At 42.3% G+C, this 25,533-nt stretch overlaps 1 protein-coding gene across 4 annotated transcripts in view; it reads left to right on the top strand.

Annotated features, from left to right (window-relative positions):
* Positions 1-25,533, top strand: part of SPEF2 (sperm flagellar 2) — an 86,044-nt gene that overhangs the window by 44,730 nt on the left and 15,781 nt on the right. For 2 of the 4 annotated variants that reach the window (XM_083702540.1, XM_083702539.1), the window contains exons 22-35: positions 591-718; positions 818-956; positions 2,800-2,937; positions 5,600-5,760; positions 7,152-7,326; positions 9,046-9,289; positions 11,300-11,419; positions 12,820-12,958; positions 13,580-13,809; positions 17,141-18,288; positions 18,385-18,602; positions 18,693-18,901; positions 18,997-19,120; positions 19,227-20,121. In XM_083702540.1, coding sequence (XP_083558666.1) covers positions 591-718; positions 818-956; positions 2,800-2,937; positions 5,600-5,760; positions 7,152-7,326; positions 9,046-9,289; positions 11,300-11,419; positions 12,820-12,958; positions 13,580-13,809; positions 17,141-18,288; positions 18,385-18,602; positions 18,693-18,901; positions 18,997-19,120; positions 19,227-19,617 — 3,564 coding nt within the window. In that variant the 3' untranslated portion in view covers positions 19,618-20,121. Of the gene's footprint in view, positions 1-590; positions 719-817; positions 957-2,799; positions 2,938-5,599; positions 5,761-7,151; positions 7,327-9,045; positions 9,290-11,299; positions 11,420-12,819; positions 12,959-13,579; positions 13,810-17,140; positions 18,289-18,384; positions 18,603-18,692; positions 18,902-18,996; positions 19,121-19,226; positions 20,122-22,640; positions 22,748-24,263; positions 24,447-25,533 lie in introns of those variants that run through there. The other 2 variants (XM_083702542.1, XM_083702541.1) reach the window with 1 other exon arrangement.

Here is a 25,533-nt window from a genome sequence, read left to right as displayed (position 1 = left end):
TAAACATTTCAGCTTGTCAGATGGAACAATTCCCCTTTCCTCCCCCTGTGTGCTTTTCTGGGGGTTCTCCTGGCTCCCCCTGGGCCAATTTGAGGGGGGGTGGAGAAAGCCCCATTGCACAAGATGAGGCTTGTTAGATGAATCCCATCCATGGTGGTTACGGATTTGAGTTAGGAGGAGGAATTTTAAAAGTGCAAAATAAGTAAAAGCATTTATTAGTATCCTCCTGCCCAATTTCCAAGGCGTTTAGACATATATCCTCCATAACACCATTTGAGATAGTTTACTGAAAGACAGAAATTGGCTGAAGGCCACCCAGTGAGCTTGGAGATTTGAAATGAGGGCGTTCCCTTCCCATTCATAACACTTTGCCTATAGCATGACACTGGCTCTAGCCAAGAGTGTGGCTGTGTCAAGCATAGGATCAGCAATGACATGGCAAGAAGGCATGGAAGTTGAGGTAAGAGAAGAAAATAAAATAAAAAGATAGAATATGGTGCAATCACTTAATATACCCCCTTCCTGACAGCATTTTAGTTAGGCAGCCCATTGGTTTGCACATAAAACCAATGTCTTTTAAACCTTAACAGGAGGTGCCTGAATTTTTAGTTCCTTATTGGGAAACGGTGGAGAAAACCTATAAGAATAACATCAAAGCCACACTTCGATGCCTCAGAGGTGAACAGCATGTCATCATTCATTATCTGTCACATGCTAGGTAAGCCAGGGGGATTTTATGACTCAATGATATGCACTGTTCCTGCCACCATCTTTCATTTATTGAACCTTTGGCTTCTTCTCATTTTGTTGTGCACAGAAATCATTTCAGGGAATTCTTAACACGCCCCGACCACAAGCAAGAGTTTGTGACTCAGTGGCAAGCCGATTATAACTCAGTGGCTGATGACCTGTGGGAAGACGATGAAACGAAAGAGGAGCTGCATCAAAGGGTTACTGTAAGTGGCATCTGAAAGTGTTGGATTACTTGCTGAGCTTTGTCAATCTGGATCTTGCCCTGAAGTAAACAAGAGTGCAGAGAAAACAGACTGTAATTCTCAAGTGCCTAACTCTTGAAGTCTCTGGTGTTTTATCAGATAGAGAACAGGCAAATCTGTCAATTTTGATTTTGCTCAGTTTCTCACTTTCCCTATCTGAATTTCAATTGGACACATTCCTGCATCAGTTTCTTTCTTTCTTTTTTTTGAGGATTGTAAAAACCAGTTTGCAAGCATTTTAGTGTGTATTTCTTCTAATGCATCCATTTTTGTATGCAATTTTGCTGAATACGATAATGCATTGCATAGTATAATTATTAGAATGCATTGTACATTATTTTTATTAATATATGCATTTTTATGTATACTTTCCCCACAATATGCACATTTTGGGAGGCTTCTTTTTGCCTGGAAAACTGCATGTGAATATCAAAGAATAGCTGCATTTGAGTTCACATATTGCTTTAGATGCCTGGGAAAGGTGTCCTACAATCAGAGGAGCACTGCGGCTCTCCAGTAGGAAGAGGAAATATTTGAGGCTCATCTCCTGACTTTGGTGTGATATATCTGGGATGCCTGTACACTGGGGTGGAGAACCTGTAGTACTCCAGCAGTTATTGGGCTCCAGCTCCTGTCAGCCCCAGCCAGAATGGAGAATGGTCAGAGATAATGGGAGTTGTAGTCCAATATCTGGAGGGCCACAGGTTTCCCACTCTTGCTGTGCACCTTTTGCCTAAGACCTACAGAGTCTGCATGCATAGATGCAAAAGTTCTTGTGGCACAAGAGCAAATGCCATTTTCAGTATACTTTTAGAAATTTTACTTGGCTGTGTCATTTCCATCAGTGCATTTTTGCTGTTTGCAAGACAGGCATGAAATCGTCACGTCAGATGATTAGACGTTAGGTGCATGAGAGCTTACATTGCAATACTGAGGAAGTATGAGACTTTAACTTGAAATTAAATAGCAAGAGAATCGGGACTAGAAATCCAGCCCTACCACATGACATACCCAAAGCTTATCTCCAAAGGCACATAGCTAATGTGGCTGCTGACCACAACACCTGTTTAAGTTACTGGGAAGAGAAATTTATGGTATCCTCTTCTCTGGCAGCTCAGTGACTCAGGCAATAGAGTAATGGAAAACTGAGTGGCATAAAAGGAGTAAAACCTGAAGCTTGGTTTGGTTCAGGGGGATATTTTTGCTTCTTGTGGTAGAAGGCACCTGCTTTTTCTTAAGAAAAAAAAAATTCTCAGCCCTCATTCATAAACCACTGAGATGAAAGCCATTAAGATAAAAGTCACATCCATCAATATCTGAATGGGAAACTAAGTTATACAAATGTGCAGTGATATGAAAATTTACAGGCTACATGTTTATGAAAGAAGAGAGACAACAGTATAATAATCTTATTCCAAACTGGCATAGCTTCATTATTTACTGAGAAAGTTTTCAATAGATCGCAACAAACTGCCATAGTAATGTCACTATTTATGGCAAGTGTGGGAAGCCTTTGGCCCTCCAGATGTTGCTAAACTACAACTCCCCCCACCCCTGACCATTGGCCATGCTTGCTGAGGCTGATGGGAGTTGTAGTTCAGCAACATCTGGAAGGCCAAAGACTGCCCATGACAACACCTGGAGGGCACCCTATTGGCTAACCCTGGTGTGGGGCTTCATTTAGAGACTCATGTGTGAACTGGAACTAAATATCAAAAATGTACTTAACTGACGTTTTTATTTGTGTTGTGTTTTGGCAAAGCATTTTTGATGTTTTGGTACTTTTCATTTTTCATCTTTTCAGGACCTAAGAGATCGTCTGTGGGATATCTGTGAAAACAGAAGAGATGAAGCTGAGCAAGAGCGTAATGATATCATGAGCGATGGCTGGCTGCCAGACCGATTGGCACTTCTGATGAACCACATCTTTTCACTTATGCAGGTCTAGCAATATTGTTGGTGTATTTTTTTTTATAGTCTAAATGGGGGAGGGGCTGACTTTTACACCGATGTGTGTTTTGAAGCTATAACCTAACTAGGCCATTAGCGAAACATATTTAGCTACTCTATGGCTACGAGCAGCATCCTCTGCTGTGCAAATTGAAGAGTTAAGGTCTGGTAAGCTGCTCATTGCTTGTATTCTCATTGTGCTGCTGGATCCAGATCTAGGGATGTAAGAAGGCATCTTCTCCCATTCTGCCTATGTTTGTCATATGCAGCATCGTTTCCATTCATCTGTAGTTTGTCTTCCTCCAAAACCTATGTTATTTGTCTCACCGTCCACTGTAGCAAAACATTACTATCTTATTCCACCCCATTCATTTTAGTGCAAAAGTGGGGGAAATGCAATCAGTTAGGTATTGTTTGGGGACTGAAAGCAACAACAGTGGCAAATACCAATTGCATTCACTGGATTATGGGAAGCAAACACCAGCAATTTCCGATGCCATTTCTGCTTTCATCAGAATTCCCTAGCATTTGTATTCATGCATCAGTGTTTATGCAGCTTGAGACTGGTTTGTTTATTTAACAAAATTTGTGTTGCACTTAGCTTATAAGTCTCCAAGCAGTTTACCAAAAAGGAAAAAAGTTGGGAAATGAAATTCAGATCATCATCGCTGTGCAAATCAGCTTGCATTCCAGAATTCATTCTATGTAGTGCAAGGCCAAACTGGTTGCTGGTTCGTAGCTTTTGGCTCAGTTCTTTCTCATTTTGCTCTGCCTTCCTTTGCTTTGCCCTTGTCTTGCTTTTGCTTCACTTTGTCTAGCCTTGCCATGATCCCAGGACTTGACCCTCTGGCTTGGCAGTAGATGGATCTGACAATAGAGCTAAAGAGCACGAGGCCTAAACCTTTGACCTGGTGTGCCTTTCCTCACAATTGGATAGCAACACTCATGTTGATTGGTTTGGGGTTCCCCCCTCCCGACACACACACCTTTGAGACTGTGGCTTGGTGAATTTTCCCATGAAAACACAGCACCGTTTTTGCTTTTCAGTTATATATTTAGAGGCTTCTGTTCTAATAATAAATCAAAAGTATGACAGGTGCATAATGCTTTTTGCCTGCACTTTGAAGGAAGAGATGCTCTGAACTTGCCAAAATCCGCCTGGCACAACTGTTCATTTATAGACTGAAAGTAAGGAGTTTGCATAAATGTGACGTAGGGCCAAAGCAGATCTTACAGGGCCACCATTCACATGTGAGACATAGAAAGCAGGAAAAAGAACATATTGGAAAAGGGAGCTGAACCTGCTTGCTGTGCTTTATCTCAATGGCTCTACATCCTCCTCCATTTCCAGCTGTGATAGCAGAAATAAACAAGGAAGGGAGAAAAAGTGGAGCAACAGGGAACATAAAACATAGGAGGAAGAAGGTTCAGCACCTCCCATTTGCTCTGCTTTTACAAGCAGATCCACCTCCTGCTTTATATGTGAATGGGACAGACACATATGTGAATGGGCCAGTATCACGTTTATATGTGGGGAAGATCATAGCTCAGTGGTAGAGCGTCTGCTTTGCATGCAGAAGGTCCTAGGTTCAATCCCCAGCATCTCCAGTTAAGACTGGGAGGGAGCTCTGCCTGAATTCCTGGAGAGCCCCTGGCAGTCAGTGTGGACAATACTGAGTTAGATGGACCAATGGTCAACTCAGCATAAGGCAGCTTCCTATATTCCTCTGTGTGAATGGGCCAGCATGGCGCATTGTTTGGCCCTTTTTTTCTGAGCAGAAGAGTGACTTCTAGGGCCATTGTAGTTATCCTTTGTTACCTGGCCCTTAACCTGAGGTAAGAGAATGGGAGCAGGCCAACGGATTGCACATGCTCTCCCCTTTCACATTCAGATTTGCCTCCCCACCCTCTGCTAAGTTCCAACCATGGCTAGTCATTAGGTTTCCCCCATGCCAACCTTGATTAGCACAAACTAGGGTTCATTCCTCACCAGGGTTTGAAGGTGGCTGCAAGTGGGGTTAGTAGCAAACCCTGGTTAGCAGTAACCCTGGTTAAAGTCAGTGCACAACAAGGCATGTTTTAGATTGATGGTGGGGAGAATTAACATGGGCAATGAGAAGCAAAGGGATAGGGATAGGAGAGTACAGTCTTTTGGAGAAACCCTCAACCACAGTTTCCAAAAGTTCCTCAAGTTTCTGGGGGAAGGAATGCAACAGTTACAACTGTATAGTTCTGGCATAGCGAAGGACTTTCTTGGTTGTTGTTAAAGAGAACATTAGGATTCTTTGGCTCAAGCTAGAGAAGGAAAAGCAATACCCCCATATCTCTTCCTCAAATTTGCCCCATAAAATCCAGTTGTGAAAAAACACATAATGGGATATCATTGCATCACATAACACTTTGAAGTTACAAGTGAAAGGGTGGAAATATGTGGCTGCTGCACACTCATGGTTTATCCTCAGTTGTGTCTTTAGTATGCTTGGTCCTAAAATTATTTAAATATTGGGTCCATTCTTAGAATCTATCCCCCTCCCCACTCCCCCCGCTATAGCATTTTGATGTTTTAGGAACTGCTTTGTGAATTATCCATGGAGATAAGGTGTCAGGAAATACTTGAATAATTTCTTGTTTTGTTTTCCTGGTATATCATGAAGAACGAACTGGACCGTTTCCAGGATACCAAGAGGCTTTTGCATGACTACTATAGAGGGATGGAAGGCAAAATTCCAACGGAGACCAGCAATGAGTTTGCCAGAATACCTTTGATAGATCTAATTGATAAAGAACAACCCACGGAAGAGGCCAAGACTAGAATGTACATTTAAAATTGTGGTATTGTAATAATCACTGAATTTGGGGGGAGGAGAAAGGAATGGAGAATATAACTGATTTGGGAATAGAGTAAGCTAGGCACATGAATGGGGAAGTGTAAATAGTCAACAGTAGTCAACCCCACACCTCTCATTCAAAAGATTCCAGGTTTAATCTCTTGGCATTTGCAGTTGCAAAAAGGGATCTTAGATAGCAGATATTGGTAAATACTTCTGGTCAAGACCTTGGAGAGCTGTTGTTGCTGGTCAAAGCAAGCAACAGTGAGCTAGATTGACCATTGGTCTGATCTTGTGTAAAGTGGCTTCTTATGTTCTGATAGTACACCTGTGAGAAAAATGAAAGGTGACAGCTTTAGGTATTATGGTTGTAGTGAAGTAAATAGTTACACTCTTTGTGTAATCAACATAACTGTGAATTCATAAGAATTAAAAGTCCGGAGAGAGGGCAGGCGCATGTATCCTATACTTACCCTCTCCACCTATCATGAATATATGCACACTGCACACTCATGCACAATGCAGTGAGGTGTGTGCACATTCACAAACACACAAAATACCTATGCTTTGCTCCTGGACACTCACCGGGTTGCTAAAGTGCAAATTCAAACCCGGATCCGATCACCAAATGAACACAGGTGCTTGTGCAAATGCTTGCATAAAGACAGAATACCAAGCAGACACCTTTCCCTAAGCTCAGATCTCTCACCTTGCAAGCCAAGGGTCAACACTCTCTTGCTGCCCTCTCTTTCTCCCCATGGCATGAGTTCCCTGGAAGGAGGGATTGGTTGTTATGCCACTCTGGGAACTGTAGCTTTGTGAGGGGCATAGGGAGTCTCCTAATACCTCTCAGAACCCTTACAGTTTCCAGGATTCTTTGGGGGAAGCCATGACTGTTTAACGCAGTATAAAACTTCTTTCTTTCAATGTAAGGTACAGATATGGCCTAGGTTTTACAAGTGCCATCAGGGAACGAGAGTAAGATTTGGGTTCCTTCCCAAATCACCTCCAACAGTACAGGCAGGATGTTGAGTGTACACCTTACATAGATGAGTATGGGTCACTATCCATCCACTTTAAAAAAAGAGGAAAGGGATAGATAATTTGGCAGGGACTTCACCCATCTATGTGCCTTGGTTTATACTAAATGTCCTACACATAATGGGAGAATGTTGAAACTTGAGGTTTGTCCCATGCACCATTTCTATGCAGAATGTAAACAAGAGGCCTGCATGGGAAACAGCTTGTAATTTTTTGTATGAGACCTTTATAATGAACAGAAATATTCTCTTACAGAGCAAATATACAAGTTTAAGTTTTGAGAAATGCAGAAGTAAATCTGTTGCCTCTCTCTCATTCTCTCTTTCTCTGTTTTAAGAATTCCTCTGAGTGTTCACAGAGCTGCTTCTCCAGAACCAAAGGACAAGATGAAAGCAATTCCAGTCAAGATCAAGGAGGATGTGTTTTCTGAAAGCATAATCTTTAATTTTGCCCCAGAAGAAAAACAGATTACTGAGATGTGGCACAATATTGTAGCCACAATATCCAACATGGTAAGAAAAGCCACAAGTATTAAAAGAGTTCAAACAGAGATCTGGATACAGCCATTAAGAATGTAAAAAGAGCTTGCTGGATCAGGCCTGTAGGAAACCCGCACTCAGGAAATTCTGCAATTTCCAACATTGGGCATCCTGCCTCCGACCATGGAGGCAATTGGGAAGCATCCTGATAAATGTTTTGCTGACTCCAGTGCAAGATTACTGCAGTGTTCTCTCTTTAAGGATTCCCCTGAAGACAGAAACTCTGATTTGTGCAAATTTTCACAGTTTTAATTGGGCATTCTTACCTATGATATAAATGTGCTAGCACTATTCAGAGAATCCCTTCAATATCTCAAAAAAGCATCTCTATAGAGAATTTGGTGATAAAAAAATTATTTGATATTTGATCAGTTACTTACATGATGAAACAGTGTGAAAGTCAAATTCATCACGGAACAGCTGTAGTTATCCCCCCCCCCCCCTAAATCATACATAAATGATTTTTTACTTGGCTGCAGAGATCCCATGAGTGGAATGCTGCTGAGAGGAAACTCTCACTGGCAGAAGGGGAAGGGGAGGCAATTTTCACTGATTCCCCTTGAAGCCCCATGCACCTCTTCGAAAATATGCAGAAGGTTGGTGAGCCTTTCAAAGCAGCGCAAGTATAAACAGCAAAAACCGGTCTTCTCTCCCCACTCTCACCATCAGCAGGAGCCCCCACTGGATTGAAGACGCTTCCATTCATGGAAGAGCAAGTCTGTATCCATGCCCTGTGCTGTATGTTTCTCTGTCTCTTATTTAGGTAAGGGATAGCCAAATATTCCCCAAATATTTATTGGACTCTGGCTCCCATCAGCCTCAGCCAACACTGCCAAAGGACAGAGATTATGGGAGTTGGAGTCCACAAAGCCTGCAGATCATCCATAATCTAGATAATGTGCATTTGTGACGGATGGTCTGTCTTATTTATTTTATTTATTTATTAGGTTCATATACCACCCTTCATCAAAAAAAGATAAAACCACAAATGTGTCGTTAAAACAAAAACAACAAAACAATAGCCCCCTCTCCCACAAACACATTTAAAAGGCTGTAGAATATTAATCAGCCAAAGGCCTGATTGAAGAGGAACGTTGTTGCCTAGCACTTAAATATATATAATGAAGGCGCCAGACGAACCTCCCTGAGGAGAGCATTACACAACGGGGAGCCACTGCAGAAAAGGCCCCGTTCTCGTGTTGCCACCCTCCGAACCTCACATGGAGGAGGCACATGAAGAAGGACCTCAGATTATGAACACAGAGTTGAGTTGGTTTATATGGGGAGAGGCAGTTCTTATATAAGCCCTATGGGTTTCATCCCTTACATGAGCAGAAGGCTCTTCTCTTATTTCAAGGGGGCGTCTCCAGTATCTGCCCATTCATTCTGTGGTTGAAGGCTTCATGCTACAGCCTGTGCCTTTCCAAAATGTTGTAAGAGCAGAAGAAGAGTATGGGAGCAGTTATATTAGATTCCCACCAACCACCTGGAGCAACTTGGGGACTGGAAGGAGAAAGTTCAGAAGCAACCGCATGATCTCTGGATCCCAACCTATAGAGAAGTAATAGTTTATAATGTTAAGTGGTCTGTTTCATAATGACATGCTGGTTATTGACAATCATGAAGCAACGATCGTTTTGTTCAAAATACTCTTGCTGCTTTTTTACTTAAGTGTGACCCTTTAAAATTAAGGTTACAGCTGAAATACAAGCAAAAGAGGCGGAGGAAGAAAAAGAACGGCTTCAGCAAGAAATGAAAGAAAAAGAGCGCCAAAAATCTTCCCAAGCAGAAAAGAAGGGGAAAGAAGGGAAAGGGAAAAAAGGGAAAGGAGGAAAGGAAGCCAAAGGTGGAAAGGATGCCAAAGGAGGGAAAGGAGGGAAAGATGCCAAAGGAAAGGAAGGCAAAGATGCCAAAGGCAAGAAAGGAAAAAAGAAAGGTAAATCAGATGCAAGGTAAAAGAGAGAGAGGGTTATGGATTAATACAATTGTGTTTGATCATTAAAAAAAAATTTTTTTTTTTACATGCCCAGCAAAACAGAGGAGGGGAGTTAAGGTATAACCCTTACTGGAGCCTATACACACATTGGTCCCCCTTTTCAGGAGTTAGTTCAGGGACAGGGAACCTGTGGCTGCTCACATGTTGCTGGACTACAACTCCCACAATCCCAGGGGTGTAGGAAAGGGGGTACAAGTGGTGTGGTCCACCGTGGGTGTCATCCTTGAGGGGGGTGACAAAATGGCACACCACAGGGGGAGGCACTCACCGTGGGGCCTGGCCTGCAGTGTGCCCGAGCCACGCGTCTCTCCTGGGAGTGATGCGGTGGCTTGGGGCCCCGCGCTGCCCGAAATGGCAGTGTGGGGCTTGCGTCTGCCAGGCGGCCTCTGTGGACAGCATGCCGCAGCACCCCATGCACGGATCACCCCGCCCCCGTGGGTGGATCACCCCATGGGTGGATCATCCTCTTGGGTGGATCGCCCCGCCCCCACCGCTCCAAGTGCCAGAGCAGCTAGCTGCGCCCCTGCACAATCCCCAACTATTTGCCATGCTGACAGGGACAGATGGGAGTTGGAGTCCAACAACTAAAGCAGTCAGGTTCTGGTCTAGAAACGACATCTAAAATTAAGGTAATCTACAAGCTCTAACTATGCTTCACTACTGTATTGGAATACAGTATACATAGGAGATGTATTGCTTAATGCATGGTTTTATTATGGCTGTCAATTTTCCCTGTGTATTATTAACAATTGGTTGCAAGCTCACTGTGGCTGAAAAACAGCATACAAATGTAATAAACAGTAACTTCTGAAGGGTCGCAGGTTCCCCACTCCTAAATTAGGCTGTACCCAAAGATCTTTCCTGGTCTGTTGTCAGAGAGAAGTCTTACAGTTCAAAAAGCAAAGCCAAAAAGGCAGCATTTGACACTTGATGCTATAGATGAACACTGTTTGGTATTTTGGCATTTTGTATCTTGTCATATTATGGGACGTGGGTGGTGCTGTGGGTTAAACCGCAGAGCCTAGGACTTGCCAATCAGAAGGTCAGCAGTACGAATCCCCGTGACGGGGTGAGCTCCCGTTGCTTGGTCCCTGCTCCTGCCAACCTAGCAGTTTGAAAGCACATCAATGTGCAACTAGATAAATAGGTACTGCTCCAGCGGGAAGGTAAACGGCATTTCCGTGCACTGCTCTGGTTCGCCAGAAGCGGCTTAGTCATGCTGGCCGCATGACCCGGAAGCTGTATGCCGGCTCCCTCAGCCAGTAAAGCGAGATGAGCGTCGCAACCCCAGAGTCGGTCACGACTGGACCTAATGGTCAGGGGTCCCTTTACCTTTACCTTATCTTGTCATGTTACACTGTTGTGGTATACAGAGTCAAACCATTTGTCCATCTAGCTCTTTACAATGTCAGACAGGGCCTATCTGGAGATGCCAGGGTTTGACCCTGGAACCTTTGGCATGGAAACCATTGAACTGTGCTGCTTCCCAAATGGGCATCCATGCCATCTGACCAAAGCAGCAGCAGTAAGGGCAGCTGGGGAATCAGGGAGAGAGGTTTGCCAAGGACCATTTCAAGGAAGAAGGGAAGCCCAGGACGATGGTGTATCGTTACCCCTCACCCTTCCTTTTATCCTCACCATCACCATGTGAGGGTGGGAGCCTGAGAAAGACCCTGGGCCACCCAGGAAGCCTCGTGGTTGGGTGGGGATTTGAACCCAGGTCTCCCCAGTCCCAGTCTGATGCTGCGATTGCTATGCCACACTACATAATGATCAAGTGAAGCTGTCTCTTGTTGCCTCTAATTTCAGATCCTGTTTCTGAAATGTTGAGAAGTTCAGTTTTACCTACATTTTGAGTTGCGTTCATTTTGTGAAATGCCCTGTAAGGCTAACAGTAGTGTAAGCATTATGCATACAGAAATTTGTAAAAATACGTGCTTCTCCTTGCAGCCTCTCATTCTCCACCAGAGCCAACGCCAACACCAATTCCTTTATCCCCGGAGGAACTGAAGAAGCTAGAACTGAGGCTTAAAATGAAGCAGGAATATTTTGCTGCGCTGGAGCATGAAGGTATGCATTAAATTTCAATCAGGTAAATTCAGAAACAGCTCCACATTTGCAATTTAGGGAATGCTTAAGCTGGAAAATAGTGGGAAAGAAAGACCTCGGATTGCTTTCAATATTCAAAATGCTACAGCAGTATTGGCTTGAACGTGTTGTGGGCATTACGCTTAACCATTTTTAACACTATCCATTATTTACTGCCAATAACCCTGGATAAGATTTGAAACCTAGTGAAACCATGTTGCAGGTTGGTAAACTAGGCCTTCCTCCAGGAAGGTGTATATAATATGACATTGGATAAACTTGCTTGTTATCGCCTTGTTACCTGAGAAACTGGGGGGGGGGGCGGGGAAAACCACCATAACCATGGTTTGCTTGCTGCAGCTGAAATATTTAAGCATCGATAATGAAATCCATGGTTTGCAAAACCATTTCAACCCATGATTTCACATCACACTTGCAACGTTTAAGTATTAAACGATATAATGCTAACTAATTAACTAACAACGGTTAAGGGAAACTAATTTTGGCAGTAGCTTCAAGGCAGACAACTAGTAGAAGTGAATGACCACAAATATATTTATCCAATTATTAAGACAATTTTAACCCACCATTCACTGGATGACCTCATGGTGGAATTATTTAAAGCAGCAGCAAGCCAACAAAATGAGAAGTAAAGTATATAGAATAATTAAAAAAAATACTCAAACATAAAGCCACAACCGTAAAGCAATGAAACTAGCATCCTGAGCAAGACCAGGCAAACTCATTTTAATCTGGCGCCAGAATGTCAGCCGTGTTGGTGCCTATCAAACTTATGGGGTGAGGCCATTACACAATTGTGGAGCAATTAGGTGACTTTAAAAGCAGATTAGTGGGGGGCCTGCTGGTCATGGAGTAAGCAGCAGAAACTGAGAGCTCCCAGATAAAATATTTTTAAAAAATTCTCGCTTTCTATTTATTTATTTATTATTATTACTTTGTTTAAAATAATATAATAAAATAATAATGCAGATTAGACAAATTCCTGGATGTTAAGGCTGTCCATGGCTGCTTGTCACTAATGGTGGATATATGCTATCTACATGATCCAAAGCATTGTGCCCTAGAATAGTGGGGAACAACTGTGGGAGACGGCTATGGTGTCCATGTCTTGCTTGAGGCTCACTGTAGGCATCTGGTTGGCTGCAGTGGAAATAGGCTGCTGGAAAAGATTAGCTTTTGGTCTCAACCAGCAAGTCTCTTCTGTTCTTCACACGGCTCTTACTTAGAGTAGCCCAGCTTTTGTAGACCCATCGGATCAGACTGCCAGTTTCCCAAATAATGCCTAAACCTAACGCTTGATTGCCAGACCTGTAAAACAGTGTTTGTATTCTTACTTGTTCTTAAACAATTTCTTAAAACAGCGGAGGCTGCAAAATCTCGGCTTGAGCTGTTGAAAGCCAAAGCACTCGCCTTCACTGAAGATCTGCAAACGAAAGCAGAAGTAACATACAGGAATATGGAAAAATGGCTTGGGGAGAGGTTCTTGGCTGAAATGGCAAGGTAATGGTTAATTTTGATGAAAGCATTAGAACAATGGAATCATTGAACTGTAGATTTGGAAGGGACCCCAAGGTAATGTGGGAGGCTTTAGGAGGAAAGAGGAATTTCACGCAAGCCTCTATAGGAGCAGGTGAGTTCAGGTTGGAGTTGCACAGAGGCGCACTCAAGGGCAATCTGGGTATTCTATTATATTCAAAAAATTCCTTATATTCTCCTTCATTTGTCTACATGGAAGAAACCCTGCCTGATCTTGATGTATATACTCATTTAGTATATTTTTCAATCTGTTAGCTAATACGTTTGCAAACAACTTGTAATCATTGTTTAACAGAGAAATAGGCCTATAGTTTTTAATTTGCAGCAAATCTGAATCTTGTTTTGGGATTACTGTAATATAGACCTCTTTCCATGTTTCTGGGATTTCACCTGTAATCAACTCAAGGCCAGTTTGGTGCCCTTGCCTGGCATCTGCCACCACCTCGCTGCTCCCCCTTCTTCTCTCAATAAGCAACATTTCTTCAGAGAAGCGATTACTGTGGCTCTGTGTCACACCAGACAAGCTGCTCCTGCTTAAGCTTTTTAACACCTCTGCCACTGTTTCTTAAATGTGTATCCTTACAGTGTCGACAAATTAACCGAGGTTGCCCGCCACCACATTGAAACCTCTACTAAGATCCAGTATGAATTAGTTCTGGAAGGGGTAGAGTTTTACATTAACGGTGATGTCAAAGTCTTTCCAGATCCTCTTCCTCCACCTCGCCCTCCATCGGTGGAAATGCCTACAAATGGTACTTTAACTATTTCGCAGCTTAGCACGCTTCATAAGCAGTTTCTGCAGGTGGCACCTAAAGGTAAGAAATCACCTTGTTTTCAAAAAGTTATTTATTTATCATTTATTTCCCCAAAGTATTTGTATCCTGTTCTTCACACACACACACACACAAACACCAAGGCTTACACACAGAGTGGCTTACAGCGATCAAAAACAAGATGATCTCTGCCATTAAATACTGACTTGAGATTTAAAGCTACTAACAGTTTTATATCCCTGCTAGCAGTAATTCTGGAACTTCTTTCAGTGGTGTGTTCCAGTATATGGAAATGCCTCTTTCAATTATAATTAAGTGCAGCATCAAAACACTCATGTGCCATGTAGGTTACCTCACACATTAACAGTCCTATCCTATACATCAGGCTTCCTCAAACTTGCCCTCCAGATGCTTTTGAGACTACAGTTCCCATCATCGCTGACCACTGGTCCTGCTAGCTAGGGATCATGGGAGTTGTAGGCCAAAAACATCTGGAGGGCCAAGTTTAAGGAAGCCTGCTATACATCATGGGTCACCAGTGTGGGGCTTTCCCCGGTGCCTACAATGCCCCATCCTCTGCCAATCCTCCTTCTTAAATTACTCTGGAAAGACGCCTTCCTTAGCCAATATAAGACTTCTTACAGTCGATTTGTGGCACTAGGAGCAATTGGGGCAGCAGTATTACAATTGATGAGGGGAGAGCTGTGGCCTGCATGTTGCACCCACATCAGTTTATTCACTTTGCAAGTGTGCCCACAGGACCAAGAAGTTTGGCAACCCCTGCTGTACATGTTTACTTGGGAGAAAGCCCTACTTTATCTTATCTAAATTTATCTTATCTTATCTTATCTTATCTTTAGCGCTTGCTCCCAGGAAAGTTTGAGTAGGATTCCTAGCTACATTTAGAACAGTAAATGCTTTTCAAAAAGGTTGTTAATTGAGCATTCTTCCTGATTTGCTTTGCACAGTGTGTGCAGGGAGGTTAGGCGACATCAGCCTGGAAGCAGGCTGTAAAATGTGCTTTTTCTGAACACGTAGTTATGCTCTTACATATTGCATTAGCATCAAAACATCTATCCCTGCCTTCTTCCCAAAGGAGGCTGTGGTCTATTAAATGGTTTCCTAACTCAGTGCCCTCCAGATGTTTTGGACCATAATTTCTATCATCCCTGATAGAAATATGGCTGGAGCTGACAAGATGAAACTAGTTGGGGAAGGCTGGTCTGTAGCAAGCTATCTAGAGTAAAGGTAAAGGGACCCCTGACCATTAGGTCCAGTCATGACCGACTCTGGGGTTGCAGTACTTATCTCGCTTTATTGGCTGAGGGAGCCGGCGTACAGTTTCCAGCTCATGTGGCCAGCATGACTAAGCCGCTTCTGGCGAACCAGAGCAGTGCATGGAAACACCGTTTACCTTCCCGCCGGAGCGGTACCTATTTACCTACTTGCACTTTTTGGTGTGCTTTCAAACTGCTAGGTTGGCAGGAGCAAGGACCGAGCAACGGGAGCTCACCCCGTCGCGGGGATTCGAACCACTGACCTTCTGATCTGCAAGTCCTAGGCTCTGTGGTTTAACCCACAGCGCCACCCGCGCTATCTGGAGTAGCCAGATGCAAAAGCGGGCAGGTGTCCTGCACCTTTTGATAGTTGTGAGGAAGGGAGAATTTCTGTAGCTATAGTTCACCATGCAAGCTGCACTTGCTGAAAATTCCCTCTTCCACTCAACTATTAAAAAGTTCAGGAGCCTTGTCCTTGTTTGTATCTGGCCCAGCCTAAAGCTATCAGGGGGTAGATATTTAGTATCGGTCAAAGACAGCCTTGCCACTCCCCACGCCAAGCCTTGTTGATATAATCTCAGCTCTAGATTTGTTTGCATAGAGGTCCTTCTCCTCCTTGTTTGCCTCCAACTTGATACAGGGTGTAATACACTGCTGTACCATCTGAACTAGGAATAAGAGATCTTCTGACATTTTTATATGTAAAAACACTATATGCCTTTGCAAACCCCTTCAAAAGTACTGCATGAACAAGCAGAAAGGATTTTTAGAGCTTTGCTCTACAAATTTGTAGTATCATATAGGAAGTCAGCAGAAAAAAGGGAAGCGGTAGAAGGAAACTTACATGCTGTATAACAAATAGTATTTTGACTCAGAATCAACCAATATCTGTGGCTTCAGAGTACTTTTAGCCACAAAAGGAAGATTAGATCATACAGAGAAGCTTAGCTAGCAACATGGAAAGCACCCAGATTTGCTTAAGAAGCCAACGGCCTTGTTACTGATTCTTCCTATAGGAAAGAAAATGGCATTAAGTGGAACATTGACTATCTTAATAACGTGTTTTTTTCCTCAGGACATTTCCATTGCCTAGGAAAGATAACCCTTCTGGCCTCTTACAGAGCACAGTTGCAGCAATCAATACTCTTGGGTTTTTTGCTTTGCCGTTGGTTTTCAGTTTGATACTGAACACACTTTTAATTAGAATTGGGTGGACTTGTTTGCAGTGGAGTCTATTAACTCCTCCTGCCCCCAGGATTGATTTGGATTGGAGTCGGTACTTATGAGCAAAAGTGGAGAGTGCTTGGGAAATTGTCTTTTTCTGAGAGTTTGAAATGGTGGAGACATTATGGTTGGACAAACCAATAGAGTGGCTAAGGTATTAAAGGAAATCCAGCCATGTGTTCAAAGGTGCATTGTCTGGTGCATTGTCTTAAAAAGGCGGCACTGAAGAGCACCAGCCACTCTCCTGCAGTCTTCAAACACCATTAACTGATGACTGCTGCTGCTTCAGAAATGGTGGAGGGAGTGCTCTCTCTCCCCTGCACCAACCTCCACCTACAGCAGCAAAATGGGGGGGGGGGGGGTTTCAGGGGGGGCTCTTGTTCTTCCTAGCCTCACCTCTTTTCCTTCCTTTCTTCTTCCCTACCATCCCTGACACCTGGAATGTTGGGGGAGGTAGTTCCTGTGAGCAACTAACGTTGTCTAGCACTCTGTGAAAATTGCACTCCCCAGTGTTCAAGGCACAGAGTAGGGATGAGGTGGAACAGAGATAGGAGGAGGGAAAGGGAGAGTTCCTGGCTGTGTTGCTTTTGCTGCTGGATCAGCAGTCATATGGGTAGAAGGGAATTCTACAGTTGAGGTTAAAACCTGAGCCGGAGAAGAATTTGGAGGTTTTAGGGCTTGCCTCATTTTTAAGGTGAACCTAATGAGTTGTTGAGGTTCATATTCATAGGTTTGGTAATGTGTCTGTCTGTGACTTACTTCCAAGTATGTGATCTTAGCCACTTAGGCTACTTATTCATGCCTATCTTTAGTTGTGTGCAACCACAATAATAATGCATCCTAATACTGAGTTATATTTAAAATATTTATAGCCATAGCAGCACTGAAACAATTTAAAAGCAAGAATATAACTCCAGGCATCCAAAAACAACCAGGAAAGAATCACCAGTTTCAACAAATATGGCTGTCAAAGTACCCTTGGCTAAAACATGATAGTGAGAGGGGCACCATGTACTGTGCTTTGTGTCGGAAACATAACGTGGATTTAGGGGAGAAAACACACAATTTTTGTTCTGGGACTGATGACTTTGTACTTGAATTAGTCAACGACCACCACAACAGTGAAGCTCATGCATGGGCTACCTGTATGGAAGCAGCCAGTGGCTCTGTCCCAGACACAGCTACCACCGAGCAGATGTTAAAGAGCATGAGCAAAACAACCTTAGGAAGAATAGAAAACCTTTTCAGAACATGCCACGCCATTGCCAAAACTGGACGCCCCATCACAGACCTGGACTGGATGTGTAAACTGGATGATATGAAAGGAGTGGATATTGGTTCCATATTTAGAAATGACAAGGCAGCAAGGATCTTTATTCATTTCATTGCTGAAGTGGAACGAAGAGCCTTGAAAGAGAAATTAGAAAAATGCAAGTTCTTCTCGCTCATTAGTGATGGCGTTACAGACAGCACAATAAGAGAAGCTGCCCTGGTGTACGTACGTTTTGCACTCCAAGGGAAGATCCACTGCCAGATTGTTGGAGTTCAGTCAGTAGACAAACGTGATGCAGCTGCTGTGAAGAATGCCATTGTGCAAACATTACAGACCAGTTTACAGCTCAATTTGCCAAGCCAAGACTGGGCAAGAAAACTTGTTGGCTTCGGAAGTGGTGGTGGAGACATTATGGTTGGACAAAGCAATGGGGTAGCTAAACTGTTAAAAGAAATCCAGCCATGTGTTCAGAGTGTGCATTGCCTCGTGCATCACCTTGAAATAGCTTACAAGGCAGCACTGAAAAGCACCCAACTATACACCATTCTAACAGAGCTCTTGCAAAACATGTACTACTATTATAACTCTCCACTGAACAAGAACGACCTCAAGCTAGTCTATGAAGATCTCAATCTGAGAACATCCATTCCTTCTCGAATTGGTGGTTCACGATGGCTTCTTCGCCTACAGGCAGCTCTTCAGATCCTTCTGAAAGGATACCCAGCATTTGTCCTACACATGAGTAAGGTAAAGGCTCTTTAAAACCAAGCATGATTTGAAGAAATAATAAGTGAAAACTTGTGTTTGGTCATTGCTCTACTGACTTGTTTTTCTTGCATCCAGGTAGAAGAAGAACCATGTTCCTCAAATCACCAGAAAGCCAAAGGCCTCTTAAAGCTTCTTCTGAAAACAGACATTGTCAAGTTTTCTCACTTTTTGCTTGATGTCATTAACGTCCTCAACATCCTCTCCCGCGTCGCCCAGGATCAGAACTCTTCCATCGCAGATGTGTTCGCAACAAGCCAGTCAACACTGGAAACACTCCAAATGTATCGAGCAAGGTTGTATATGCTTAACTAAAACTGTATATTAACTGGATGTATCCAGATCAAAGGCACACAGTACATTTGTTAAATGTAATATTTTTTCAGATCGGGGCCAAGGGAGCGTCTGGTGGAAGCCATCACACATTTTCATGGTCACCAGCTTGTAGGGGATGGTGACATATCAGCCATCCGGATAGAATTAATAAGCAATCTTTTGAAGCAGCTGCGTGATTGCTTCTGTGATGCTAGCGAAGATGTTTTGAGAGCAAGTGCTATTGGAAGTTTTAAGATGTGGCCAGACAAAATCGAACCAGGTACAGAAAACCAGACTACAGCCAAAGGGATTGTTTCTTTCCGAAATGCATGGGTGGTTTGTTTGCTCTTAAAATTAATATTCAACCTCTTGCAGAATTTGGTGAAGTGGAAGTGTCTGTCTTGACGAAGTATTATGAGCCGGTCCTGGAATGTGCCAGCGTGAAGGTTTATGAAGTAGAGACCGAATGGAACATGTTAAAAGCAGAGCTGTATAATAGGTAAAATAAATACCTATAAATAACAAGCAGGACATGAAATTCAAACAAATTTTCTGAATATGTCAGTGGGCAAAACACATTTAGTAACAGTTGTTATCCTTTTTAGATATCAGAGCATCCGGAGATTGACGTGGGAAGCAGTGAACACAGATTATTCTCATAAATATCCAAACATCTTGACGCTGGTAGATCTTGTCTTAACGCTACCTGCCAGTTCTGACGAGGCGGCACGAGGCTTCTCTCAGATGAAACTTACAATGATGAGGCTACGTTCTAAGCTGGTGTTTGAAAGCATGACCGATCGCATGGTCATTCTGATGAATTCTCCAGATATCAAGAAGTTTGACCCCCAAAAGGCTATCCAGTTGTGGAATATTTCCTCACAAAGGAATAGGAGACTACAGGCTGAGCAGGGTGTGGTCAACCCTGAGACACCAGATTGTTCATCTGACTCTGAATGGGAAAGGGAAAGGGAAAGCTCATTTGGAAGCTATTAGATGTGAAACACTCTCTCCAGCTGTCTCCTCAAATATTTTTAATAATGTGCGTTGACTTTTCCTTTCCTTTTTCTTTTTTCTTTGGTAACTATTTACTGGACAATTTTTATTTATTTATTCAACCAAAATTTATATACTGCTTGATTATAATGAAACATCTAAGAGCACATATAATGTGTCATGAAACTAACACATACATTGAGATGGGAAGGGAGAGAAATAAGAAGTATGTCTTTTGGAAAAGCTGTATATATTTCTTATCAAATTGCTAGCTATTGTCAGAATATGCTTATCGGGTATTTCTTTTGAAATATGTGGTATTGGATTGACATATGAAATTATCAAGTATCATTTTTGTCTATATATGTGTGTGTGTGTGTGTGTGTGTGTGTGTGTGTGTGTGTGTGGTTCGTTTTTATAAATTGAAGTGTACGCTCTTGACTCCTTGATGGAACTTCATAGTCTTCCTTCTTTCTGTTAAGCTGCAATTAAATTGATTTTAATTTATCACTGTCTTTCTAAGCGCTTGGAATTTTCCAATATATTTATAGCAAGTGTTTAGGAACATTATGATTCTGGCTAGATACTGAACAATGAAAACAATAATTTGAAATGACTGTTTATTATCCTGTATTGTATTACAGAAATTATTTTATCCCTGTTATGGTTATTATGGATAAGCAATTATTTGTACTGTTTTTTCCTGACATCTGATTTCCTGTTCATTTTCATTCTTCTGGAGATTTGACATGTAAAAATAATTGCCTGTGGGAGGGAAATAAGGGTTGATTCCCTCAATAATTTGGACTTCCAAAATTGTTCCAAAGAGTCACAGTATTCACTCATGCATTTCTTCATTCTTAATTGCTGCAACTGTTCTACTTAGTGTTTAACTGGATTAAAAACCAGCAATGGAAGAGAACACTTTTTATCAAACGCCTAACTACAAAGGATGCCAAGACACTTAATTTTTCTTATTTGCAAAATAACAAGAGAAAAGAAGAGATGAGACTTTCAGTGCCAGCAGAAACATGCAGAATGAAATATCTTTCTAGTAAAAATAAGTTGAGGATATTGCCTCCTTTACACATCAAGGATATCACCTGCGGATAAGACATCTTAAATGTTCCTGGTTCTAGAAGGTATCACAGCATCATCTCTTGTACCTTGATGCTTTCAGATTCAATACCTGCAGCCATAGATGTAGAACGCCACTACTTTTGAATGCATGCGTAGCTTGATTAACTGGTTGACCAATGTAGAGCTTGCTAAAAGTAGACATGGCCCAAGAGGTCATTGTGCATTATCTAGCAGCAGTAAAGGAACAAACCCATTTCCCTTTTCCCTCCATAGTCACTACTTGGCAGAGGTAGCTAAGAAGACAGAGAAGAATCCATGGGGCACAAATTGCATGGGTGCCCCCATACCTTTGTTTTTCAACTTGTTCCGCATAGTGAACGTCCAACAAATACTGGTTTCCACTTAGATGCACTGTAGTCAAATGACTGTAGAGAAATACATTCTTAAAATTTATGATTTTAAAAGCGCATACTTTTAACACATTTTAAAATCTATAACATTTTTGTGGATGACAGTAATAGTACCCAATTCATTATCATTTCTCTCACGAAATCATTGCATTGCTTTTTGCATTGGGTGGAAATCCACTATTATAATTCTTAAGTTGTTATTCTATAAACTGCTTGGCTCAAGAGTCTATCCGTAGTTTCTAAAAGCTGTGCTGCATGGGAGCTTCTCTTTTTAAAAAATAGAAATAAGTTTACATTATTTACTTGTAGCAGCTTGTATTCCTCTGCAGACATCTCATACTTCCTCTAAGGATCCACTGTACACATTGCCAGCTTTCAACTTTAATTATATGAAATGACAACTTGCCTAATTTGGATCAGATCTCCCCCAACTTTATTTCATGTATATCCCACTTTTCCTCCAAGGAGGTCAAGGCCTCCTTCCGCTTTAATCCCCCCAGTGTGGTGGGTTAAGCTAAGACTGGCCCAATGTCACTCAAGTCATCTTCATAGTTGAATGGGATTTGAACCCAGTTCTCCCTGGAGTTAGGCTGGCACTCTAGCCACTACAACAAACCCCCTGGGCTCATGACAAAACATAGGCTGCTGGCTGCAGTATCTAACTGGCAGCAGGCCACATTTGACTTGCTGGGTCACAAGCCAAGACCATTTTGATCAGAATTGTCTGCACTAACTGGCAGAACCTGGGACCTTCTGTATGCAAAGCAGATGATCTATCACAGAGCTGTGGGTCTTCCCCAAATGGCCACCCACAATGCAGAATAATGCGATTTTCATAAGCTGCACATTCTGCAGTTCAAGTACTGTCTCAGGTGCCTATAAGAAAAAACATGCGGGCAAGCAGCTCAATCCTACATATGCCTGCTTGGAAGTCGGAAGTCAATGGCAATGTATTCAGCCTACTCTCCAAATAGTTGTGCACAGGATTTGCCTTTAAGCATGGCTGCATTTCATACAAGTTCCCATCATTGGCTTCGTACCTCTGCAATGGATCAGGCAAAACAAAAACAAAGAAAAGACTGCTTGTTTGCATTACAAAGTCAGGAAAGACTCAAATTAATTTGCACCGTGCTATACATACATTTTCCTATCTGATTTTAAGAACCAATTATCCTGCAGTTCTAAAGAAAAAAGAAATTAGAATCGTAGACACAGTGAATGTTCATTGACACACTGGGGCTTACTCCTGAGTAAACATGCGTAGGATTGTGCTTTCAGTTTCTTATTGTATTATTATTGAGTAAATTGTACAGCATGTATGGCTACACATAGAATTTTTGACCAAAAAAAGCCATGCTGCGGTGTGGAAGTGCAATTACAGTGTGCAATTACAGTCTTTGTGTAATTAGGAGATAAAAACGAGAGGTAGATGTGATATGCCTCAGCAGGAAAAGTCAGATTTTAAGATTACAACAGATTTTAAACTGTTCATAAAAGTCCCAATGTGATACTTTTCTTTTGTCATTTGTCTAGGTTTAATACCAAGTAAAACATTCATTGACATTGTTTATGACTTGATTACTTTGAATCTTGGCTCAAATTCGCTTCCTGATGCTTGGCTACACCTCTCCATTTATGATGTGAGTGCTCACTGTGTCCGCTATTCCTGTGATTTTTGACAGTCACTTGCTGAGTTGACTAGATGTACAATTGAGATGCTTACAATTTTAAATGGATGCTTACATTGCTAGAATAGGATACGTGTCTTTATTATAGAATTTATAGCCTTTGGGGGCTAACGGCCTTACAATTAAAAAAGAAAGAGGTAAAATACAGCAAAAACATTTTTAAATGTAACTACATTAGCCATCCACAAAACAATAAAATGTAGTTAGCATAAAAAGAATGACTATGGAAGCAAAACAGATTGCACTGCATACATCTCTTTTGTTTACGAAATTGATCAGGTACACAACAGTACTAGTGAATAAACCCAGCTTGTTATCTGCAAGGATATATTCCTGGCTGCCGTGTCAATTTGTTGTAGCCGCTGAAAATTTCTTCCTCCCAAAATCCAATACTTGGAGGCAAAATTGAGGAGGCTTGTTGAAATCATAGAATTGGAAAGGACCCAAGGGTCATACTAGTCCAATCCACTGCACAGCAGAAACCTTAGCTAAAGCATACATGACAGATGGCCATTCCACCTCTGCTTAAAAACCCTCAAGGAAGGAGAGTCCACAACTTCTCGTGGGAGCCCATTCTGCTGTCAAACAACTCTTGCCACCAGAAAGTTCTTCCTGATGTTTCGTCGGAATCTCCTTTCCTTTAACTTGAATCTATTGGTTTTGGTCCTACCCTCTGGAGCAGGAGAAAACAAGCTTGTTCCATCTTCTATTTTGGCAGCCCTTTAGATATTTGAAGATGGCTATTGTATCTCCTCTCAGTCTCCTGTTTTCCAGGCTAAACATACCCAACTCCCTCAGCCATTCCTCATAAGGCTTGGTTTCCAGACCCTTGATCATCTTGGTCAACCTCCCCTGCACATTTTGCAGCTTGTCAACATCCTTCTTCAGAATTCATTTTGTCAGTTTTGGCCCAATTCTCCAATTTTCTAAGGGTCATCCTGAATCCTGATTCTGTCTTCTGCAGCATTAGCTACCCCTCCCAGTTTGGTGTCACCTGCAAATTTGATCATCCCCTCAATTCCTTCATCCGTCATTTATAAAGACGGTGAACAACAACGAGCCCAGAACAGAACCCTGTGGCACCCCTCATCACTTTTCCCAGGATGACAAGGAACCTTTAGTGAGCACTCTTTGAGTTCAGTCAGTCAACCAGCTTCAAATACACGTCTGCATTCAAATGCTACCTTGCTTTCTGCTGGAGCACTGTCTCGTGTCACAAAGCAGAAGTCCTGTGTTGAGACGAGGCATTAAAATGTCTCTTTTGAAAAAAGTTCCCTGCAATTGATGCCATGGACTATATTTCTGCCCAGTCTCAGCTTTCTGTTTGGGGAGCAGTCAGTGATTTTGAAGCCAAAGGATTCTTCTGTCTGTATAAGATACACAGTCCATAAAATCGCCCTGCCCTTAGTTATCCATTCCACTTACTTGTACTATGTTAAGTAAACTTGTGTATTTTTGGATGTTGCAGTTGCAGGGCCTGGCAGCAGCGTTAACAGTGGACTCAGACACTGTGGACTGGCGTATATTCTTGCAAGCAGCTTCCCAGCCTTGGCCTCTGCCCTCAGTGACGGAGCTTCTTGAAACCCTGCAGAGATTCCAGGATGTGGATGTGGATGGATCGGGCTTTGTCACAGAGGAAGAATATGATCAGGTCCCAATTCTTTCTTCTCTCAAGTTCTATTTTTGTGGCTGTGGGTCCCAATGAAACAAGCAGCCAGCCAGCCAGTCTTCACACCCTGTGGGCCACAAGCCCTGATTTGGGGTGGAGGGAAAATTCAGTTCCATTCACATTTAAAGCCCAGTTTACCAAATTTTCACAATATGGAAGCCAAATCACGGGCTTCCTTCAAAACTCGTTCTTATCTGAATTTTGCAGTGCCATGCTACAAGCACACAGTGTTCGCAGACATGCATACACCAGGGGGAAATGTGCAAAAATATCAAGGTATTGGTGAAAATAGCATAGCAAAATGTATTCTGTTAGGAGACATTGTTTGCAAAGATGTGGACATTAGTCAAAGCTGCATACAGAAATGTGTTTTTTTGGAAGAAATTTGCTCTAAAGTGCTAATGAAGTTTCGTGAGGATTTTAAAAAAAACCAAACACAAATTGTTTCAGAAATGTGGAGACTAAACTTAAGATAGTAAAAATGAGAAGTGGAGAGAACCAAAACTGGCAGCTCCTTCTGCCCCTCGTCATTCATGCACCAATGTGGTTTTTAATTTCATTTTAGCCAACACAGGCCCATCCACCACACGTCCTAACTGTAAGGCCAGTGTACCAACTTCAGAGCAAGCCTCTCTGAACACAGTGAGACTTCTTTCCAAGTAGACATGCATAGGACTGTGTTGTAAAAGTGGCATGTGGTTCACATAGGCTGGCATGTGTGCGTGAAACGAATCAGAAGTGCATGTCAGCTTCAAAACATTTCATAAATTAAATTACTTCAAATTAAACATTTCATACCAAATTATTTTAGGTCAGTTTCATGTGGTGCTCCCTTGCCTTTCCTTCAGAAGTGCATGATGTGGCTGGGGTAGGGTTCTGTAGAGTACCTATCATCCTAGCACTGTAGTAATTTATAACAAATAGGTTGGTTTTGCATTCCCGGGAGTGAGGAGCATTATTGCATTCCTTGTAAGATTTATCATAGTCATCCCAAAAGGCTAATTCCTGCATCTTCTCCCAAGATCTTTTGACCCATGGGAGGGAACAGCTTAGTGGATGTGAGGAAAAG

Source organism: Podarcis gaigeae, assembly GCF_964106915.1.
Source record: "Podarcis gaigeae genome assembly, chromosome: 11".
NCBI lineage: Eukaryota > Metazoa > Chordata > Lepidosauria > Squamata > Lacertidae > Podarcis > Podarcis gaigeae.
The sequence above is the reverse complement of the archived record's forward strand: the minus strand, read 5'-3'. Positions and strand labels throughout refer to the sequence as shown.